General features: G+C 45.1%; 1 protein-coding gene across 4 annotated transcripts in view; it reads left to right on the top strand.

Annotated features, from left to right (window-relative positions):
- The first annotated feature begins 1,045 nt into the window (after positions 1–1,045).
- PHF14 (PHD finger protein 14) overlaps positions 1,046–22,715 on the top strand; it is a 293,179-nt gene continuing 271,509 nt past the window's right edge. For 3 of the 4 annotated variants that reach the window (XM_040352271.1, XM_040352269.1, XM_040352270.1), the window contains exons 1-3: positions 1,046–1,152; positions 13,508–13,618; positions 20,011–20,648. In XM_040352271.1, coding sequence (XP_040208205.1) covers position 1,152; positions 13,508–13,618; positions 20,011–20,648 — 750 coding nt within the window. In that variant the 5' untranslated portion in view covers positions 1,046–1,151. The remainder of the gene's footprint in view (positions 1,153–13,507; positions 13,619–20,010; positions 20,649–22,715) is intronic. The other variant, XM_040352272.1, reaches the window with a different exon arrangement.

The following is a 22,715-nucleotide window of genomic DNA, read 5'->3' as shown; positions in this document are numbered from 1 at the left end:
GGAGGCTTGTAATGCTACACAGTGGTCTGAATGGTGGTCTAAAGAGGCCTGTAATGCACAGTGCCCTGGATGGTGGTCTGAGGATGCCAGTAATGCTAAACAGCATTTTGGGGGTTGAAATGAGAAGGCCTGTAATGCTGCACAGTGCTCTGGGCGGTGGTATGAGGGGCTTGTACTGCTGCCAAGTGTTCTGGAAAGTTGTCTGAGGGGAGGCTTGTAATGCTGCACAGCGCTCTGGGACTGTGGTCTGAGAGGTCTATAATGCTGCTCCGTGCTGGATGGTGGTCTCAGGCCTGAGGGGAGGCCTGTAATGCACACAAATTGTTATGAAAATGTTTGCGTCAACTAAATTAACACTGGTCTTGAGGCTCATTCACATGGGCACTGTGGCCTGTACAGAGTCAGTGTTTCATTCTAGATTTTTTTTTTTTTTTTAGATTTAGTTTAGTTTTAGATTCCACACAACTTCGTGAATTTTGCTCCTAGATTGTATGCAGGGCCCTCTGATTCCTCTTGTACTAAATTGTAATGTAACTGTAATGCCTGCCTTCATTTTGTTGCGCAAACTGTTGGCGCTATATAAATCCTGGTAAATAATAATAAGAAAATTCTAATTATTATTTTTTTACACAATAAATTTTATTGTATGGGTAAAAATGAAATACAAAGCAATGATGAGTTATATAAAAAATAACATATATGCAAACAAACAACAAGAGGTAAACAAATGAAATATGGCAAAACAAATGATAATTATTTGAATCCTGTGTGAAAACATTTGATAAACCAAAAAAAAAAAATCCCCTCAGCAAATCTGCCTATGGACTAGCAATCACAGCGTTGCACATCTCTTTCCCTCAAGAAAAATGGCAGCTGCCTCGGGGCACATTACGCTTCAAAACCACTGATTTTTTTTATGTTATTTTTGCTTTTCCCTCTTCAAATATGGCTACCGCATTCGTCGAAAGCATAATTCTCAGGTTGCCCTTTAGAAAGATGGCGACGCGGCGATACGCAGCTTGTCGGCCACGCAACGTGGGTTGCGGGGAGAGAGGGGGAGGAGCCGCGGCTGCGCAGTGTGAACGGCAGTGCCTGGACCCCATTGTGAAGTGTGTGTGTACCCGGCTATTGTGGCGTCCGACTAGGGAAAGAGTGAGTGACCCGAGCCTCTGAGCTCATGTACCTACCTGTGTGTGTGTGTGCGCGCGCCCGGCTCTGCCCTTACTGTGTCCATTGCATTGCACTGTGCCAGGCTGTCCTCCCAGTCTACAGCATATACAGTGTATACCAATACATACCTACCCCCATATACCTATGTGAATGGTGTGTGTGTGTGTATATATATATATATATATATATATATATATATATATATATATATATATATATATATACACACACACACACACACTGGTATATATGTATGTGTACAATGGTATATTAGTGTGTGTATGTATGTATGTATGTATACAATGGTATATTAGTGTGTGTGTGTGTATGTATGTATGTATACAATGGTATATTAGTGTGTATATGTATGTATACAATGGTATATTTTTTAGTGTGTGTGTACATACATATATACACGCACACTAATATACCATTGTATACATACATACATACATATACACACAAACACTAATATACACACACACGAATATACCATTGTATACATACATACACATATATATATACACATACACACACTAACATACCATTGTGTGTATATATATACATAAATACTAATATACATACATATATATATATATATATATATACACACACACACTAATATAACATTGTATACATACATATATACATACACACTAATATACCATTATGTGTGTGTGTGTATATATATATATATATATATATAAACACACACAAATGTATATACATCATCCAGCATGTCATGTGTTTATATAAACATGCATGACCTTTATTGGGCTGATCACTGTCTATAGGATCGCTATCTATACCAACATACATTATGGGGTAGATTCAGATAGATGATACGACGGCGTATCTCCGGATACGCCGTTGTAACTCTGAGTCTGGCCGGTCATATCTATGCGCCTGATTCATAGAATCAGTTACGCATAGATTTCCCTAAGATCCGACCGGCATAAGTGTTTTACACCGTCGTATCTTAGGCTGCATATTTACGCTGGCCGCTAAGTGGCGCTTCCATAGATTTACGCAAGGAATATGCAAATGAGCTAGATACGCCGATTCAAAAACGTACGTACGTACGTACGTCCGGCGCATTTTTTTACATCGTTTACGTTAGGCTTTTTCCGACGTATAGTTACCCCTGCGATATGAGGCGTATCCTATGTTAAGTATGGCCGTCGTTCCCGCGTCGAGTTTTGAAAATTTTACGTCGTTTGCGTAAGTCATTCGCGAATAGGGCTGGACGTAATTTACGTTCACGTCGAAAGCAATGACGATTTGCGGTGGAATTTCGAGCATGCGCACTGGGATTTTTTTCACGAACAGCGCATGCGCCGTTCGTAAAAAACATCAAGTACGCGGGGTCACAGTTAATATACATAAAACACGCCCACATCATTCACATTTGAATTATGCGGGCTTACGCCGACACAGATACGTTACGCCGCTGTAACTAAGGGCGCAAGATCTTTGTGAATACAGAACTTGCGCCCTAAATTATGGCGGCGTAACGTATCTGAGATACGTTACGCCGGGCATAAAGATAGACGATTCTATCTGAATCTACCCCTATATATTTATATATGACTGTCTGTAGAATCTCTGCAAAGTGAAACACATCCCTATAGATCTATATTATTCAATGCAAATGTGAGTTACCGGTGTGTGTATGTATATATATATATATATATATATATATATATATATATATATATATATACACACACATATATACACACACACACACTGCATCCCGAAAGTATTCCCAGCTTTTCACTTTTTCCACATTTTGTTATGTTACAGCCTTATTCCAATTGGCACCTTGAGGGGGGGGGGGGCAGCATACCTATCCTTTCCCACTTCCGGGACCCTCAGCCGCAGATATTGACGTCGCCGCTGGGGCTCCCTCCTCCTTCCCCTCTCGCCGGGCCAATAGGAGAGAGAAGCGGGCCTCATGCATGTGCAGTAAGGTTCCCGGCGTGAAGCCGAAAGGCTACACTGCCGGGGTACCCTTATCTGCAATGGCGGCGGCGGCGGCAGCGGCAGCACACGACAGCTGATGGAAACATCAGCTGTGGTGCCGACATCGCTGGACTCCAGGACAGGTAAGTGTCTGATTATTAAAAACCAGCAGCTGCAGTATATGTGTAGCTTCTGGTTTTAAATAAAAAAAATTGGGGCGGAACACCGCTTTAAATTCATAATTTTCCTCAAAAATCTACAATACCCCATTGTGACAACGTGAGAGAAGTTTGTTTGAAATCTTTTGCAAATTTATAAAAAAAACGAAGAAAAAAAATAAATCCCCATGTACATAAGACCCCTTTCACATGGAGGGCGTTTTGCAGGCGCTATCGCATTAAAAATAGTGCCTGCAAAGCGCCCTGAAACAGCTGCTCGCCCGAGGGCTTTCACACTGGAGCGGTGCGCTGGCAGGGCGTCAGAAAAAGTCCTGCCAGCAGCTTCTTTGGAGCGGTGAACTCGCCGCTCCTAAAGCGCTCCTGCCCATTAAAGTCAATGGGTCGTACCGCCGGCAAAATGCCGCTGTAGCAGCGGTTTAACCCTTTTTCGGCCACTAATGGGGGATAAAAGCGCCCCGCTAGCAGCCAGAAACCGCGGCAAATCCAACGGTAAAGCGCCGCTAAAAATAGTGGCGTTTTACTGCTGACGCTCGGGGCGACTAGGTGTGAAAGGGGACTTAGCCTTTGCTCAATACTTTGGTGAAGCTCCTTTGGCACCAATTACAGCCTCAAGTCTTTCTGAGTATGATGCTACAAGCTCGGCACACCTATTTTTGGGCAGTTTCACCCATTCTTCTTTGCCGGACCTCTCCAAGTGTCGGTGCACAGACATTTTCAGATCTCTCCAGAGATGTTCAATCGGGTTCAAGTCTCGGCTCTGGCTGGGCCACTTAAGGTCATTCACAGAGTTGTCCCGTAGCCACCCCTTTGTTATCTTGGCTGTGCTTAGGGTCGTTGCCCTGTTGGAAGATGAACCTTCGCCCCGGTCTGAGGTCCAGAGCGCGTTGGTGCAGGTTTTCATCAAGGGTGTCTCTGCATTCATCTTTCCCTCGATCCTGACCAGTCTCCCAGTTCCTGCCGCTGAAAAACATCCCCACAGCATGATGCTGCCACCACCACCATGCTTCACTGTAGGGATGGTATTGGCCAGGTGATGAGCGGTGCCTGGTTTCCTCCAGACATGACGCTTGCCATTTAAGCCAAAGATTTTAATCTTTGCTTCATCAGACCAGAGAATTTTGTTTCTCGTGATCTGAGAGTCCTTCAGGTGCCTTTTGGCAAATGCCAGATGGGCTGTCATGTGCCTTTTACTGATGATTGACGTCTGTCTGGCAATTCTAATATACAGGCCTGATTGGTGGAGTGCTGCAGAGATGGTTGTTCTGGAAGGTTCTCCTCTCTCCACAGAAAAACACTGGAGCTCTGTCAGAGTGACCATCGGGTTCTTGGACTCCTCCTTGACTAAGGCCCTTCTCCCCCGTCACTCAGTCTAGGAAGAGTCCTGGTGGTTCTAAACTTCTTCCATTAACGAATGATGGAGACCACTGTGCTCATTGGGACCTTCAATACCGAAGAAATGTTTCTGTACCCTTCCCCAGATCTGTGCCTCCATTAAGGATGAGCTCCGGCGTGTTTGCATAGTACACGTTCAGAGCCCGCCAGGAAGTCTGCATGGCGCTTCGCTAATCACAGCCAGGGAGACATTTCCCGATGCTCGGCTGCAAAGATCTCCCTGGCTGTGAGTAGTGCAGCGCCGTGCAGACTTCCTGGCGGGCTCTGCATGTGTGCTATGCGAACACGCTGGAGCTCATCCTAAAGGCTCATACACACGGTAGGACATCCAACAAAATTTTCCTTGGATTTTTGTCCTAATTGATTTGTCCTGCCACACCCATAGCATACACACAGTCAGACTTTTCTGCAAACTTTTCTAAAAGTTTCCTAACATCACGTGTTTTTTTTTGCTCTTTTCTGCTCTTTACCGCCACCCTTTGGTTAACTTCTGCTATTGTTTGTTGCTTTTAACATTGGTTTTGAGCATTCGTATTTGCACTTTGTCCAAAAGTTGGTTGGATTGCTGTACACACGGTCACACAAAGCACCATCTGACTTTTGTTGCCGAAAAGTTGGTCCGTTCGCAGACCCAACTTTTTGTTGGATGAAACCAGAAAAAGTTGGTCTGATGGAGCGTACACACGGTCGGACAAATTTGAAAAGTTGCAGATTTTGAAGTTGGTTGGCCAAAAGTCCTACCGTGTGTACAGGGCTTTAGTCTCCATACAATCCTGTCTCGGAGGTCTACAGACAATTCCTTGGACTTCATGGCTTGGTTTGTGCTCTGACATGCACTGATACCTGTGGGGCCTTCTATAGACAGGTGTGTGTCTTTCCAAATCATGAATTTATCACAAGTGGACTCAATCAAGTTGTAGAAAATCTCAAGGATGATCAGTGGAAACAGGGTGTGCCTGAACTCAATCCTGAGTGTCATGGCAAAGGCGGTGAATACTTACTGGTATGTACATGGGATTTTTTTGGTTTTAATAAATTTGCAAAGATTTCAAACAAACTTCTTTCACGTTGTCATTATGAGGTATTGTTTGTAGAATTTTGAGGAAAATAATACAGCCTTAGGGCTCTTACACACGGGCGCTCTGTGCTGCTCTATGGAGCCGCGGATGTCAGCGGTGACATGCCTGCTGACATCCGACCCGCTTTGAGCCGCCAAAGTGTGACGGAGGAAATACCTACTTTTCCATTCGTCGATCGGGTGAACACGGAAAGACGGTCATCCGATCCCCCCCCATAGGGGAGAGCTGAGAAAAGACAGTGTGCGGGGACCGCCCTGTCATCCACCGGCTCAGCGGGGATCAACGCAGCGATCCCCGCTGAGCAAGCGGAGGTTCACGGGGCGAGTCATTACTGATCCACCCCATGTGAAAGGGGCCTTATTCCAAAATGGATTAAATGTAACATAACAAAATGTGGAAAAAGTGAAGTGCTGATTAGGGCCCTTTCACACGGGCGGATCAGTAATGATCCGCTCCGTATGTCCGCAAAACCTCAGCGGGGATCCTCCGTAAAATCCCCGCTGAGCCGTCGGCTGACAGGGCGGTCCCCGCACACTGTGCAGGGATCGCCCTGTCTTTCCTGCCCTCTTTTCTATGGGGTGATCGGATGAACACAGACCGTCTGTCCGTGTTCACCCGATCCGCCAGACGGAAGAAAAATAGTATTTTCTTCCGTCCGCAAAATCGGATCTTTGCGGAGGCAGGTGATTACAGGTGTCAGCGGATGTTCATCCGCTGACACCCGCAATCACATAGGGACCCATGTATGTCCCGTTTTCATCCGCAAACGGATGGATGAAAATGCGGACATATGGTCCGCACGTCTGAAAGGGGCCTAATACTTTCCGGATGCATTGTATATACACAGCTGGTAAAATAAGTATTGAGCACGTCACCATTTTTTTAGGTAAATCTATTTCTGAAGGTGCTATCAACATGAAATTCTCACCACACGTCGGTAACAACCCATGCCATACATACAAAGACACCAGAACAAATTAGTTCAGAAATGGAAGTTCTGTGTAATAAAATGGAAGGACACAGGGAAAAAGTATTGAACACGCTCACTGAAATGTATTTAATACTTGGATACAAAATCCTTTGTTGGTAATGATGGCTTCAAGACGCCTCCTGTATGGAGAAACGAGTCGCATGTGTTCCTCAGGTGTACGATATTATTATTACCGTATTTATCTGCGTATACCGCGCGCCGGCGTATAACGCGCACCCCAAACTTAGAAGGAAAGTTTAAGGAAAAAAAAAAAACTTAAATTTTTCGGTGTTTGTCTGCTGTCTTGCCCGGCGTCCATCGGCAGCCTTGTCCGGCGTCCGTCTGCGGCCCATCCAGCCTTGTGGGTGTCCATCTGCGGCTTTGGAGGTGTCCATCTGCTGTCTTGCCGTATTTCCTGTGTCCTGCGGGCGGAGCCGAGCCTAGCCGAGTGTGCAGTACGCTTGGCTCGGTCTATGTCGGCTTCTCTCGCGGTCCTGCGGGCGGAGCTGAGCGTAGCCTGGTGCGCAGTATGCTCGGCTCGGTCGGCTTCTCTCGCGGTCCTGCGGGCGGAGCCGAGCGTGGCCGAGCCTAGCCGAGTGCGCAGTACACTCGGCTCGGTCTATGTCGGCTTCTCTCGCGGTCCTGCGGGCGGAGCCGAGCGTGACCGAGCCTAGCCTAGCCTTTTTTTATGTGTTCAATACTTTTTCCTCTGTGTCATTCCATTTACTCACACACAACTTCATTTCTAAATGTATGTTTTTTTTTTTTTGTATGTACGGATGGCACGGTTTGTTACCGACGTGGTGAAAATCTCATGTCAATATCACCTTTAGAAATATATTGGCTAGAAAAATGGTGACGTGTTCAATACTTTTTTTACCCGCTGTATATTTGGTAACTCCAACCAAAAGTCTTTTTTTATTTTTTTAGTTTTGCATCGAGTGGGGAAGGGTGAGAACCTGTATAAGGTTTGTATTGCTGTCTGAGGCCTTGTTAGGGAGTAGAAATGGGCTCAGGCGTATTCGGGATCCTAGTCCCAACCCACGTCCCCGATCCCGCCAGGATGCCGACACTGCACACCACTAATCACAGGCAGTGAGACATTTCTTAGTCCACAGCTTCACAGACCAGGAAATGTCTCACTGCCTGTGAATAGTGGTGTGTAGTGTCGGCTTCCTGGCAGGATCGGACAGGCGGGTTGGGACTAAGATCCCGAATACGCCTGAGCCCATCTCTATTAGGGAGATGCACTATATTACCAAAAGTATTGACCTGCCTTTACACGCACGTGAAATTTAATGGCATCCCCAGTCTTAGTCCGTAGGGTTCAATATTGAGTTGGCCCGCCCTTTGCAGCTATAACAGCTTCAACTCTTCTGGGAAGGCCGTCCACAAGGTTTAGGAGTGTGTCTGTGGGAATGTTTGACCATTCTTCCAGAAGAGCATTTGTGGGGTCAGGCACTGATGTTGGAGTAGAAGGCCTGGCTCACAGTCTCCGCTCTCATTCATCCCAAAGGTGTTCTATCGGGTTGAGGTCAGGACTCTCTGCAGGCCAGTCAAGTTCCTCCACCCCAAACTCACTCATCTGTGTCTTTATGGACCTTGCTTTGTGCACTGGTCCAAATCATTTGGTGTAGAGGGGATTATGGTGTGGGGTTGTTAAGGGTTTGGGCTTGGCCCCTTAGTTCCAGTGAAGGGAACTCTTCAAGTTCTCTACCAAGACATTTTGGACAATGTCATGCTCCCAACTTTGTGGGAACAGTTTTGGGATGGGCCCTTCCTGTTTTAACATGACTGTGCACAAAGCAAGGTCCATAAAGACATGGATGAATGAGTTTGGGGTGGAGGAACTTGACTGGCCTGCACATAGTCCTGACCTCAACCTGTTAGGATGAATTAGTAGGAGCGGAGACTGTGAGCCAGGCCTTGTCCACATCAGTGTCTGACCTCACAAATGCTCTTCTGGAAGAATGGTCAAACATTCCCATAGACACTCCTAAACCTTGTGGACGGCCTGTTGTAGCTGCAAAGGGTGGACCAAATCAGATTAGGTCAGATTAACCACTTAAGACCCGGACCTTTAGACAGCTAAAGGACCTGGCCAGTTTTTGCGATTTGGCACTGCATCGCTTTAACTGACAATTGCGCGGTCGTGCCACGTGGCTCCCAAACAAAATTGGCGTCCTTTTTTCCCCACAAATAGAGATTTCTTTTGGTGGTATTTGATCACCTCTGCGGTTTTAAATTTTTGCGCTATAAACAAAAATAGAGCGACAATTTTGAAAAAAAATCAATATTTTTTACTTTTTGTTATAATAAACATCCCCCAAAAATATATAACATTTTTTTTTTCCTCAGTTTAGGCCGATACGTATTCTTCTACCTGTTTTTGGTAAAAAAAAATGGATTGGTTTGCGCAAAATTTATAGCGTTTACAAAATAGGGGATAGTTTTATTGCATTTTTTTTATAATTTTTTTTATTTTTTTACTACTAATGGCGGCGATCAGCGATTGTTTTTTTTTTCGTGACTGCGACATTATGGCGGACACATCGAACAATTTTGACACTTTTTTGGGACCATTGTCATTTTCACAGCAAAAAACGCATTAAAAATGCATTGTTTACTGTGAAGATGACGATTGCAGTTTGGGAGTTAACCACAAGGGGGCGCTGAGGGGGTTAAGTGTGACCTCATTAGTGTTTCTAACCGTAGGGGGGTGTGGCTGTAGGTGTGACATCATTGATTGTGTTTCCCTATAAAAGGGAACACACGATCAATGACGGCGCCACAGTGAAGAACGGGGAGCTTCGGACCGGTTTGCGGGCGCGCGCCCGCGACCCACGGCTGGGCACTTAAAGAGGACGTACAGGCATGTGCCCAGCCGTGCCATTCTGCTGACATATATGTGCAGGAGGCGGTCCTTAAGTGGTTAAGGTAAAAAAAAATCTGGCAATCGCGGGCCCCTCAGCCCCCCCGTTTTACTTCCCTGAGCCCTTTCACCTGCTCGGCTCGTCCTCTTCTCCACGGAGTCTCAGTGTTGATTGGCTAGATAGATACCAGCGCATTTCTTGGCTCCCACTGCTATCAATCAAATCTAATGATGCGGCCGCCGGGGGGCAGGACCGAGTCATACACTCTGTGTCTATGGACGCTGAGTGTATGAGACCGAAGCGCGCCCGCAAGGTAACCCCCTTGGGAGAGCGCTTCCCAGAGGGTGTTGGCTATTGCGGGGAGGAGCCGTGAGAGCCACCGTACGACCCCAGAACAGGAGGATCGGCAAAAATAAATAAAAAATGAACCTTTACAACCCCTTTAAGGCAGGCGTCACACTTTTTGGTACTATAGTGTCCTGGTGACAACGTTGTCATCAGAACTGAAAATGAGGCAATATCTCCAACAAGAACACAGACCGCTATATGGTTCTAGCCTTCCTCCATTTAATAAAAAACGTTTTTTATTTATTGAGTTTTGTTCTGTCAGAAATTTTCCATCACTTACTGTTGTTGTGTCAACATTGTCACGTAGACGGGAAGCAATCTCCACCGGGGCCGCAGAGATCCCTTAAAAGTGACAGATGAGGTCCTGATCCTTCTTCCATTCTGTCCAAAACTAAAAACATTTGACAGGGCATTCACTTTAAAAGTATTCTTCTGTCAATGGTTGGTGATTGTTTGAATTTGATTGGTCTACAATGTCAAGATTTATTAAGATGTATGTTTTGATAAATACAACCTACTGCTCCTAATTTCTCTTTGTCATAATGAAGGCCGTTATTCGTGTTTCGCTCCAGTTATGCTCGTGACCTGCATGTTGCAAATGCAATAGTATTTTGAATTAACAATATTTTCAGAACATATTTGCACCCTAGTGTTCTATGTGACTGACTTTACAAATGTTGCATGTCCAGATAAAACTAATCTGTGTGGAAGCTCTGATCTGTTGTTTATGGTACTTCTGATCTTCTAAAACACCATTTTGATAGCCCTCACAATTAAGTGTCAGCATATAAAAATTTGGTGGCTACAGTTGGGCAATGGTGGTGTCCTTGTCTATAGACCATGGAGGCTAAATTTGTTCTTCTGCCAAGCTGCAATGTTTTTTTTTCCCTTCAAGTTGATTTTTTGGTAACAGGTGTAAGTGGCCTCCATAGGGTTGTCAGAACTCCTTCTTCTACTGTCTCTTGTGATCTCCTCTCCTGACTGATATGACAGCCAACCAAAACAGAGTTCAAAATTGTGGAGTTCCTAAAATTGGACCATAGAACTCATTGTCAAAAGGCAAATTGCATCTGTTTACAGAGTCAGTCTAGGCCAGTGATGGTGAACCTTGACACCCCAAAAGTTTTGGAACTACATTTCCCATGATGCTCAAGTACACTGCAGAGTGGATGAGCATCATGGGAAATGTAGTTCCAAAACATCTGGGGTGCCAAGGTTCGCCATCACTGGTCTAGGCTGAAGTGAGAGATCGGATGCTGGACCAATCTTAAAGTACAAGGAAAGGTTAGAACTTCCCATGGAGGAAATGTTCCCCCATGTTCTGCCCAGTTGTTATCTAGATCAAAGGTCTCCAAACTGCGGCCATTTCTGTGCTTTTATCCAGCCTTTGGGGCACCATTTTATCCACCAATACCAACAATGGGGCAACATGAAGGTGCACAATTCCCCCCCAATGACACCCACAAAGGTGCACAATTCCCCCCCCCCCCCCATGACACCAATGAAGGTGCACAATTCCCCCCCCCCCCATGACACCAATGAAGGTGCACAATTCTCCCCCCAATGACACCAATGAAGGTGCACAATTCCCCTCCCAATGACACCCACGAAGGTGCACAATTCCCCTCCCAATGACACCCATGAAGGTGCACAATTCCCCTCCCAATGACACCCATGAAGGTGCACAATTCCCCCCAATGACACCAATGAAGGTGCACAATTCCCCTCCCAATGACACCCATGAAGGTGCACAATTCCCCTCCCAATGACACCCATGAAGGTGCACAATTCCCCTCCCAATGACACCCATGAAGGTGCACAATTCCCCCCAATGACACCAATGAAGGTGCACAATTCCCCCCAATGACACCCATGAAGGTGCACAATTCCCCCCAATGACACCCATGAAGGTGCACAATTCCCCCCAATGACACCAATGAAGGTGCACAATTCCCCCCAATGACACCCATGAAGGTGCACAATTCCCCCCAATGACACCCATGAAGGTGCACAATTCCCCCCAATGACACCAATGAAGGTGCACAATTCTCCCCCCAATGACACCCACGAAGGTGCACAATTCTCCCCTCAATGACACCCATGAAGGTGCACAATTCTCCCCCCAATGACACCCATGAAGGTGCACAATTCTCCCCCCAATGACACCCATGAAGGTGCACACTTCTCCCCCCAATGACACCCATGAAGGTGCACACTTCTCCCCCCAATGACACCCATGAAGGTGCACAATTCCCCCCAATGACACCCATGAAGGTGCACAATTCTACCCCCAATGACACCCATGAAGGTGCACAATTCCCCCCCCCCCAATGACACCCATGAAGGTGCACAATTCTCCCCCCAATGACACCCACGAAGGTGCACAATTCCCCCCCCCCCAATGACACCCACGAAGGTGCACAATTCTCCCCCCAATGACACTCATGAAGGTGCACAATTCCCCCCCAATGACACTCATGAAGGTGCACAATTCCCCTCCCAATGACACCCATGAAGGTGCACAATTCCCCTCCCAATGACACCCATGAAGGTGCACAATTCCCCTCCCAATGACACCCATGAAGGTGCACAATTCCCCCCAATGACACCCATGAAGGTGCACAATTCTCCCCCCAATGACACCCATGAAGGTGCACAATTCTCCCCCCAATGACACCCATGAAGGTGCACAATTCTCCCCCCAATGACACCCATTAAGGTGCACAATTCTCCCCCCAATGACACCCATGAAGGTGCACACTTCTCCCCCCAATGACACCCATGAAGGTGCACAATTCTACCCCCAATGACACCCATGAAGGTGCACAATTCCCCCCCCAATGACACCCATGAAGGTGCACAATTCTCCCCCCAATGACACTCATGAAGGTGCACAATTCCCCCCCCCCCCCAATGACACCCACGAAGGTGCACAATTTTCCCCCCAATGACACTCATGAAGGTGCACAATTCCCCCCCAATGACACTCATGAAGGTGCACAATTCCCCCCCAATGACACTCATGAAGGTGCACAATTCCCCCCCAATGACACTCATGAAGGTGCACAATTCCCCCCCAATGACACTCATGAAGGTGCACAATTCCCCCCCCAATGACACTCATGAAGGTGCACAATTCCCCCCCCAATGACACTCATGAAGGTGCGCAATTCCCCCAATTGCACCTGAGATGGTGCACAATTTCTCTCGATGACACCAATGATGGGGCACAATTCCTCCCACTGACACCAAAGATGGGGCATTGTTTATTTCCCACTGATGTCAGGACCTTTTCTACTCCCAATGGCCACAGTTCAGCCCCCCTAAAAACGAAGGGGCAGTAAATTGGTCTTTGTTTAAGAAGGTTTGGAGACCCCTGACCTAGATCATTGTTTTTGTGAGCTCAACTTCCAGCTTTCCCTCTCCGTATTACACTCTCTATATAATCTTTGAAAAAGCCTTGATTGTCCTGAATTGATACCACCTTTTAATTTATAAACCAAAAAAACAAAAACAAAACTTTCGTTGCAGTGGACCGGAGTTCGAAAAGACGTCAAGTGAAGCCTTTGGCAACTTCCCTTCTTGAAGCATTGGATTATGATAGCTCAGATGACAGTGATTTTAAAGTTGGAGATGCTTCAGGTATTTTTTAGACTTTTTTTTTATAATACATTTTAAAGTAGCCATGAACATTTAATAACGCTGTACAGTATCTTGACTATTTATGATCACAGATTTAAATTGATTTGTGTATGTTGACCAGTAAAAAAATAAAATAAAAAATATGATTCAGATGCCTTTTACTGTGGCGGTGCTGGCACTGTATACCAGGGCTATCATTGGTGCCAAAGTGGTTTGGTCTTTTTAAAATGTGTGCAGTATGTTTGCTTATTTGTCTAGCATGCGGTGTGATTTTTAACTGCTGTTGTCAATAACAAAAGTTACAGTAAACCCGCTATCGGCAGAGGTAAAGGCCTTATTTTTCAATATTGGCAAACTGGTGGGTACCACCTTTGAGTTCATCAACATTGGTCTCCAGTGGCAAAATTCCAGGTACTTCATGGCCAGTGTTGTCAGTAACTGCGTTAAAGTAAACGCCGTTACTTAACGCAGTTACTTTTGAGGGTAACGAGTAATCTAACTGATTACTCTTCCCCCTCATGGTAATGCCGTTCCCATTACTTGGGCGGCATTACCGCAATTACATCTACCGCCACTAGATGGCAGCAGCAGGACCGGTACAAGGCAGGGGTGGGACCATTTAGTACAGGAGGGGGGCGCAATCAGCCGCCAGACCAGATGTTGGGGAGCAGTGTCATAGACAGCGTGGGCAGCGGCAGTGGCACTTTACAAACTGTGTGCCGACTGGCTGCCGAGTGCGCTCCTGGCTCAGTCCCTTTCCTCCTATGTGTTTCTCGCTCCCCACACCAGAGGCGAGAGAGGGCTCAGGGAGGACTCACTCGTCTCGTACTGCGCAGGGAGCTGTGCTGTGTGCAAGGAGTCAGGACAAGTCACGAGGGGCCGAGCCTGCCTATAGTGCCTACTGTAACAGTACAGAACAGACAGTTAAAAGTAAGCAAATCATTTAAATGACTGTATTGGGGAGGGGGGGTTGGACGTGGGGAGGCGGACTGAGGTGACTGCCATTTTTTTTAATAAAAAATGGCAGTTTAAAAAAAATGTTTTTGTGTTATTTTGAGCCATGCTTGCCTTCTGACTAAAAAAAAAACATTAATTGCAGCCTCACTGTGCCCATCACACGCAGCCTCACTGTGCCCATCACACGCAGCCTCACTGTGCCCATCACACGCAGCCTCACTGTGCCCATCACATGCAGCCACTGTGACCCCGTTAGTGTATTGCAGCAAAGGTGTCCCCACACAAAAACTACTTCAGCAGCCCTCAGACTCCAAACCCCTCACAGTTCAGACCAAGGAACATTAAAAACCAGAAGAAAGAAAAAGCTTCATAGTGCAGTATCATTAAAAAAAAAAAAAACTTTTATTAAATGGCTGTTGCACTTAGTGTATGAGAGGTAACAAACAATGTACAGATTTACAAAGCACGGCCTTGGGACATGCCGGCGCACCAGTGTGCAATGACGTCATCAATCCAGCTCCATCTGATGCGTTTTGCCATGATCTTATCTGTTTTCAGAGGTTTATGTGTATACATTTAGCATTTGAGGGGGCATGCACACCTTTTTTGTACATTTTTAATTTGGTCCGGTATTCAGAATTTGTTTGGTGCAGCAGCTTTTTGGTATGGTTAAACTAAGCACGGGTAATATTTTTAACTTCAATTCTTTAGATATCTTGCCACTTGAGAGCTGTAAAGATATATATTTAGAAGTCAGATTTAAATGTTCAGTAACCATGCATTTTAAGAAAATTTTGGGTGGATTTGAACTTTTAAATTTCACTAGTACTGTTTTAATGTTGTAAAAGAAGATTGTAGGGGAAAGGGATGCTCTGGTCTTAGCGGAGTTGGTAAAAAGCCTTGATTTATATTCAACTTGATTGGCAAAGTGTAAGCTGCCAAACTGGTGGATACCAGTCAAACTGTGTGGCAGGATCACATGGATTGATTTATATGCAGGTTATGGGAGACGGGTAGGTAGGCTGTCTTGGTTAAGTTTATCAGGCAGCAGCTTTCTTAAACCACTTTGTACCCGGGCCATTTCTGACACTTCGCTTCTACATGTAAAAATCTATTTTTTTGCAATAAAATTTACTTAGAACCCCCAAACATAATAAATAAATAAATATATATATATATATATATATATATATATATATATATATATATATATATATATATATATATATATATATATATATATATATATATATATATATATATATATATATATACACACATATACACACACATATACACACACACACACACACACACACACACAGTGCCATGCGAAAGTATTCGGCCCCCTTGAACTTTGCGACCTTTTGCCACATAAAGATAGAAAACTATTTTTTTTTGAAGAATCAACAACAAGTGGGACACAATCATGAAGTGTAACAAAATTTATTGGATATTTCAAACTTTTTTAACAAATAAAAAACTGAAAAATTGGGCGTGCAAAATTATTCAGCCCCCTTAAGTTAATACTTTGTAGCGCCACCTTTTGCTGCGATTACAGCTGTAAGTCGCTTGGGGTATGTCTCTATCAGTTTTGCACATCGAGAGACTGAAATTTTTGCCCATTCCTCCTTGCAAAACCGCTCGAGCTCAGTGAGGTTGGATGGAGAGCGTTTGTGAACAGCAGTTTTCAGTTCTTTCCACAGATTCTCGATTGGATTCAGGTCTGGACTTTGACTTGGCCATTCTAACACCTGGATATGTTTATTTGTGAACCATTCCATTGTAGATTTTGCTTTATGTTTTGGATCATTGTCTTGTTGGAAGACAAATCTCCGTCCCAGTCTCATGTCTTTTGCAGACTCCATCAGGTTTTCTTCCAGAATGGTCCTGTATTTGGCTCCATACATATTCCCATCAATTTTAACCATCTTCCCTGTCCCTGCTGAAGAAAAGCAGGCCCAAACCATGATGCTGCCACCACCATGTTTCACAGTGGGGATGGTGTGTTCAGGGTGATGAGCTGTGTTGCTTTTACGCCAAACATAACGTTTTGCATTGTTGCCAAAAAGTTCGATTTTGGTTTCATCTGACCAGAGCACCTTCTTCCACATGTTTGGTGTGTCTCCAAGGTGGCTTGTGGCAAACTTTAAACGACACTTTTTATGGATATCCTAAAGAAATGGCTTTCTTCTTGCCACTCTTCCATAACGGCCAGATTTGTGCAGTATACAGGGACTGATTGTTGTCCTATGGACAGAGTCTCCCACCTCAGCTGTAGATCTCTGCAGTTCATCCAGAGTGATCATGGGCCTCTTGGCTGCATCTCTGATCAGTCTTCTTCTTGTATGAGCTGAAAGTTTAGAGGGACGGCCAGGTCTTCGTAGATTTGCAGTGGTCTGATACTCCTTCCATTTCAATATTATCGCTTGCACAGTGCTCCTTGGGATGTTTAAAGCTTGGGAAATCTTTTTGTATCCAAATCCGGCTTTAAACTTCTCCACGACAGTATCTCGGACCTGCCTGGTGTGTTCCTTGTTCTTCATGATGCTCTCTGCGCTTTAAACGGACCTCTGAGACTATCACAATGCAGGTGCATTTATACGGAGACTTGATTACACACAGGTGGATTCTATTTATCATCATTAGTCATTTAGGTCAACATTGGATCATTCAGAGATCCTCACTGAACTTCTGGAGAGAGTTTGCTGCACCGAAAGTAAAGGGGCTGAATAATTTTGCACGCCCAATTTTTCAGTTTTTTTTTTGTTAAAAAAGTTTGAAAAATACAATAAATTTGTTTCGTTCCACTTCATGATTGTGTCCCACTTGTTGATTCTTCAAAAAAAAATTACAGTTTTCTATCTTTATGTTTGAAGCCTGAAATGTGGCAAAAGGTCGCAAAGTTCAAGGGGGCCGAATACTTTCGCAAGGCACTGTGTGTGTGTGTGTGTGTGTGTGTGTGTATATATATATATATATATATATATATATATATACACAATTTTTATTTATTTTTTGTATTAGTTCTAGGCCTCGGGATTAAGCGAGAGGGGACATTTCTAGGGAGTTTTTTAATGAGTAGCTCCAGTCCCCCCATTAAAAATATGTAAAGCCAATGGCTACAAATACTGTAGCTGCTGCTTTTTAGTATTGGGGCAAGTACCTGTCCAGGGATCCCGTGGTGTTCTCACCCCAAGCCGATTCTTGAATCTGCTCTCGGTGCTGGCGCCGCCATTTTGGGTAAGGCTAACTGACAGTGAAGCCTTGTGGCTTCACAGCCGGTTTCCTACTGCACATATAAAAACCGCGCCATTCTTTCTCAATGGGCCAGCTGTGGCGAGGGCCGAACTTCCAGCTGAGTTTGCTGCAGCAAATTCAGCAGGAAGTGGGAGCGGGTTCCTGTCAAAACCAGGCACCCCCTCCCCCCACAAGGTGCCAAGTGTGGCAATGAAGGCGGGGAGGAGGCAGACAAGCTGAGCTTCCCCTCTTGGTTGGAGCTTCCCTTTTTAAGTTCTGAAACAAAATGTTTACAAAATTGCTTTCCACGTTGACAGTATTTGAAACGTTAATCAAGTTTTTTTTTTCTTTAAATCACTGATTTTTTTTTTTTGGCCAAAATCGCCCAGCTCTAGGTGTTCCTTTAATTGGAAATACTTCAGGTGTGTTCAACTAGTTTTTCTCAATTCCTAAGACCATGCCCACTCATTGGTTCAAAGCAGGGCAGTACTGGTTGTCACTAGTCTTAGTTTAATGCTTCATTAGTAGCGAGATACTGTTTTTTTTTTTTGCCTTTCATGGTGATCAAAATTTCATCAGGTTCAGGCCTTTATTATTTAGGTATTAAAAACCTTTTTTTTATTTTTTTTGGATAGAGTAGGGAATGATTAGGACCCCCCCCCCCTGTTTTTGTTCTCTCTCTGTTTTGAGTTTCGAAAATTTCCTGTCCCAGAGACCCAACAGGGAGGGAAAATCCCCTCTTGGAGAACTGGCACTATGTCTATATTAAAGGGTTTGCCCTTACCCTTCTGGCCCTGTTGACAGCTATTGCATTTGGCAAACTTTGGATTCCCCTTCCCTTTCTGTACTAGATACAAGGATTACCAGGATAAATGGAGAGGGGGAATCTCCTCAATGAGGGCACAGGCAGCATATATAAATTTTAAAGGGGGTTTAACAGTACCACCCTCTATCCAAAATTAAGTGTTTGGGTTTTTATGAAACTTGGGGCAAGTAGTCAATGGATTTAAATAATTGTGACCATCATCTAAGCTTGTATACTGTGGATGTATCTGGACTTACCTTTTGGGCTCCCAATTAGGGCAGATTCATACAGATTTCAGGGGCCAGGAACTGCCATCAACAGTTCTGTTTGGCTAAACATTGTACACTTTAATTGACAACCTTTAGATAAAACAGAACCTGGTAAAGTTTAGGAGGTTTCTTCAGATATGCCCGGAAAGGGCCATTTTACTGGCCTTCAGAGGGGGGCCGAACTGTCCTGGCGTCAGTGGAATTAAACAATGCATCATTGATGTTTGGGGGAGTAATAGTGCCCCATTGTTGTCCGTGGGAGGAATAGTTACCCATCGTTGGTGTCGGTAGGAGAAAAAGTGCCCCGTCATCAGTATCGGTGGAAGGAATAGCGCCCTGCTGTTGGTGTCAGTAGGAGGAATAGTATTTTGTTTGTTAGTGTCAGTAGGAGGAAACGTCCCCCATTGTTGATGTCCGTGGGATAAATAGTGCCCCAGTGTTGGTGTCAATGGGATGAATAGTGCCCCAGTTTTGGTGTCAATGGGATGAATAGTGCCCCAGTTTTGGTGTCAATGGGATGAATAGTGCCCCAGTGTTGGTGGGAGGAAAATCACCCCTTTGTTGGTGTCAGTGGGAGAAATAGTGCCCCATTGTTGGGATCAGTGGAAACAATAGTGCTCCATTATTTGGATCAGTGGGAAGGACAGTGCCCTCTTGGGGTCAGTGGGAGGACTAGTGCACCATTATTGGTGTCGGTGAAAGGAATAGTGGTTGGTTGGCGTCAGTAGATGGAATAGTACCCCATGGTTGGTGTCGGTGAGAGGAATAGTGCCCCATCATTGGTGTCAGTGGGAGGTGTAGTATCCCATAGTTGGTGTCAGTGGTAAAAATAGTGCCCATTGTTAGTAGCAGGAATTATGCCCCATTGTTTGGGTCAGTGGGAGGAATAGTGTCTTGTATCAAGGGAAGGATAAAGGCAATCTAGGTGCCACATCCAGCCCCAGAGCCACAGTTTAAAGACCACTGCCATAGAGTAAACTATCTGGATCTTGAAATCTGTATTACTATGTTCATCTGATGTCTTGTGCCAAAGCACGTGTATTCACAGTTGAACCTTTTAGGTTAGAAATGCTGTTTCTTTTTCTGCTGCTTTCTGGATGTTGTATTTATTTCCTTTCCAGATTCCGATGGCAGTGCGAACGGAAGTGACGATGGGTCAAAAGATAGCGAAGGTTCCGACAGTGACTCAGAAGACAGCCTAAAGGAGGAAACCATGGCTGCTGTAGCGAAGAAGGAAGCGAAAGATGCTGGTAGGGAAGATGAAGCCACAGAAACTCAGGAAAAGCTGAAAGAAGAGGAGTTGCCCAAGGAAGAGACCAAGAAAGTGGAGAGCGAGAGGCTTCGGAAAAAAAAGGCAAGAGCCAGTGAGGTAGAGGTTGTCGCTGATGACCAAAATAACGAGCCTAAAAAATGGAACCTGCGCAGGAACCGACCAATGCTGGACTTCATCACTATGGATGAGTTAAACGCCATGGATGATTATGACAGCGAGGATGACAATGACTGGAGGCCAACCATGGGTAAGAGAAAAGGAAAGTCGTCTACTGGTGATGGCAGTGACGGGGAAGATGATGATGATGATGAGGATGATGGAAGTGAAGGAGGGTCGAGCCATCATGGCGACAATAAAGATGATAGCAGCTCGAGCGAAGACGAGCAGAAGAAGAAGAAGAAAATCAAGATTCCCAGTAGGAACAGTGGAGATGATGAGGAGCTGACGAATGACAGCTTGACGTTGTCTCAGAGCAAAAGTAATGAGGTAATTTGTAACTTCTCACGACAGGTTGATGGAAATGTGTAAAAATGGTATTGTCTTTACTATGACTCTGCCAAGAATAAAACGGCAATGTGTACTGTGATATGAAATTGCAAATAAGGAACACAGTGGCACCACATCTAAATTTAAGAAATGAGACCCAAAATAGAAAGAAATGTGGACTTTACAGTGTCAACCATAACCTGAGAAAAATATGCAAGATTTTATTGCACATCATAACACTAAAAGGTTATATAAAACACGATATACAAGCGAGTAAATATAAGGGGTTTCTCCGAAAGAGCGCTAATTCTGCTTGGCCCAATATACCACATAAATATAAGAACATAAAGCTGTTCTAGACATTGCGATGTAACAAAACAGGGCCAGAAAAGAAGGAAGGTCTCGACGTGTTTCGCAACTTGTTTGCTTCATCAGGAAAGCCTAATGTTCCAGGGAGTAGATCACAGATTAATGCATTACATGCAATCATACTAACCAAAAAGTAATATACAGGTATTATATACTCACATATTGGAACACACATAACCATGTATGTATAGTGCTGCATCCAGTGGGGAGATACCCAGAACAGCCCAAGAGGTGCCACTGGTTATCTCCCTATTGGATGCAGCTATACATACATACATAGTTATATGTGTCCTAATATCTGAGTATATAATACCTGTATTTTACTTTTTGATTAGTATGTACATGATTGCATACTCATGTAATGTGATCTATGATCTACTCCCTGGCACATGGTCTTCTGATGAAGCAATCAATTTCCCAAAACACGTCAAGACTGAAATTTCTTCTTACATTTCTGGCCCTGTTTTGTTACATTGAAATGTCCAATGTATACCTTTATGCTCTTAGATGTATGTGGTTCTTTGGGCCAAGCAGGATTAGCATTCTTTCAGGTAAACCCCTTTTTATATTTACTTGCTTGCATATCGTGTTTTTATATAACCTTTTAGTGTTATGATGTAAAATTAAATCTTGTGGTTTTAATAATTGCATATTTTTTTCTCTTTTTCTGGGGGTTATGGTTGATACCATAAAGTTGACATTTCTTTCTATTTTTGGTTTCTCTCGCTGTGATTGAAAATCTTCAAGATCACCTACAGGCCTGTATAGGATGACCTCCAGGCAGGCTAAAGGCACAGTTAAAGTATATGAACTGTTTTACCTTTTCGGCTAACCTTGTGATTCATAAAACTCTGCCACATTTCCTGGATCGTCGGTATGCCACTCCCCCACTACATCTGCTGAGTCAATTTACAGACATTTTGTGAATAGCCTACATAGTATAGATATCATTTATCGGCGCATAACACGCACCCTATTGTTAAGAGGGAAGTTTCAGGATAAAAAAACTTTCCACAGACCCCCTGCACAGTACACAGCCCCCTTTCCCTGCACGGTACGGCAGCCCCCTTTCCCTGCACGGTACGGCAGCCCCCTTTCCCTGCACGTTACGGCAGCCCCCTTTCCCCGCACGGTGCGGCGGCAGCCCCCTTACCCCGCACGGTGCGGCGGCAGCCCCCTTTCCCCGCACGGTGCGGCGGCAGCCCCCTTTCCCCGCACGGTGCGGCGGCAGCCCCCTTTCCCCGCACGTTGCGGCGGCAGCCCCCTTTCCCCGCACGTTGCGGCGGCAGCCCCCTTTCCCCGCACGTTGCGGCGGCAGCCCCCTTTCCCCGCACGTTGCGGCGGCAGCCCCCTTTCCCCGCACATGACGGCAGCCCCCTTTCCCCGCACATGACGGCAGCCCCCTTTCCCCGCACATGACGGCAGCCCCCTTTCCCCGCACATGACGGCAGCCCCCTTTCCCCGCACATGACGGCAGCCCCCTTTCCCCGCACATGACGGCAGCCCCCTTTATTTATAAAGCCCCCACTCTCCTGAGACCGCACTGTCCTCATACTCCTAAAGTTTGAGAAAACCTCACTACCAGCCCCTTCTCATACACCGCTTTTCTTGTGTCAAACTCAATAAAAAATCAAAGCTTCTAAATACCTAAATTAACGCCGTTTTTTTTCATGGGCCTGGTCATGTGACTGTTCTCCT

This window comes from Rana temporaria, chromosome 5 (assembly GCF_905171775.1).
Source record: "Rana temporaria chromosome 5, aRanTem1.1, whole genome shotgun sequence".
Taxonomy (NCBI): Eukaryota; Metazoa; Chordata; class Amphibia; order Anura; family Ranidae; genus Rana; species Rana temporaria.
Note: the sequence above shows the minus strand (reverse complement) of the source record. Positions and strands in the feature narration are given on the sequence as shown.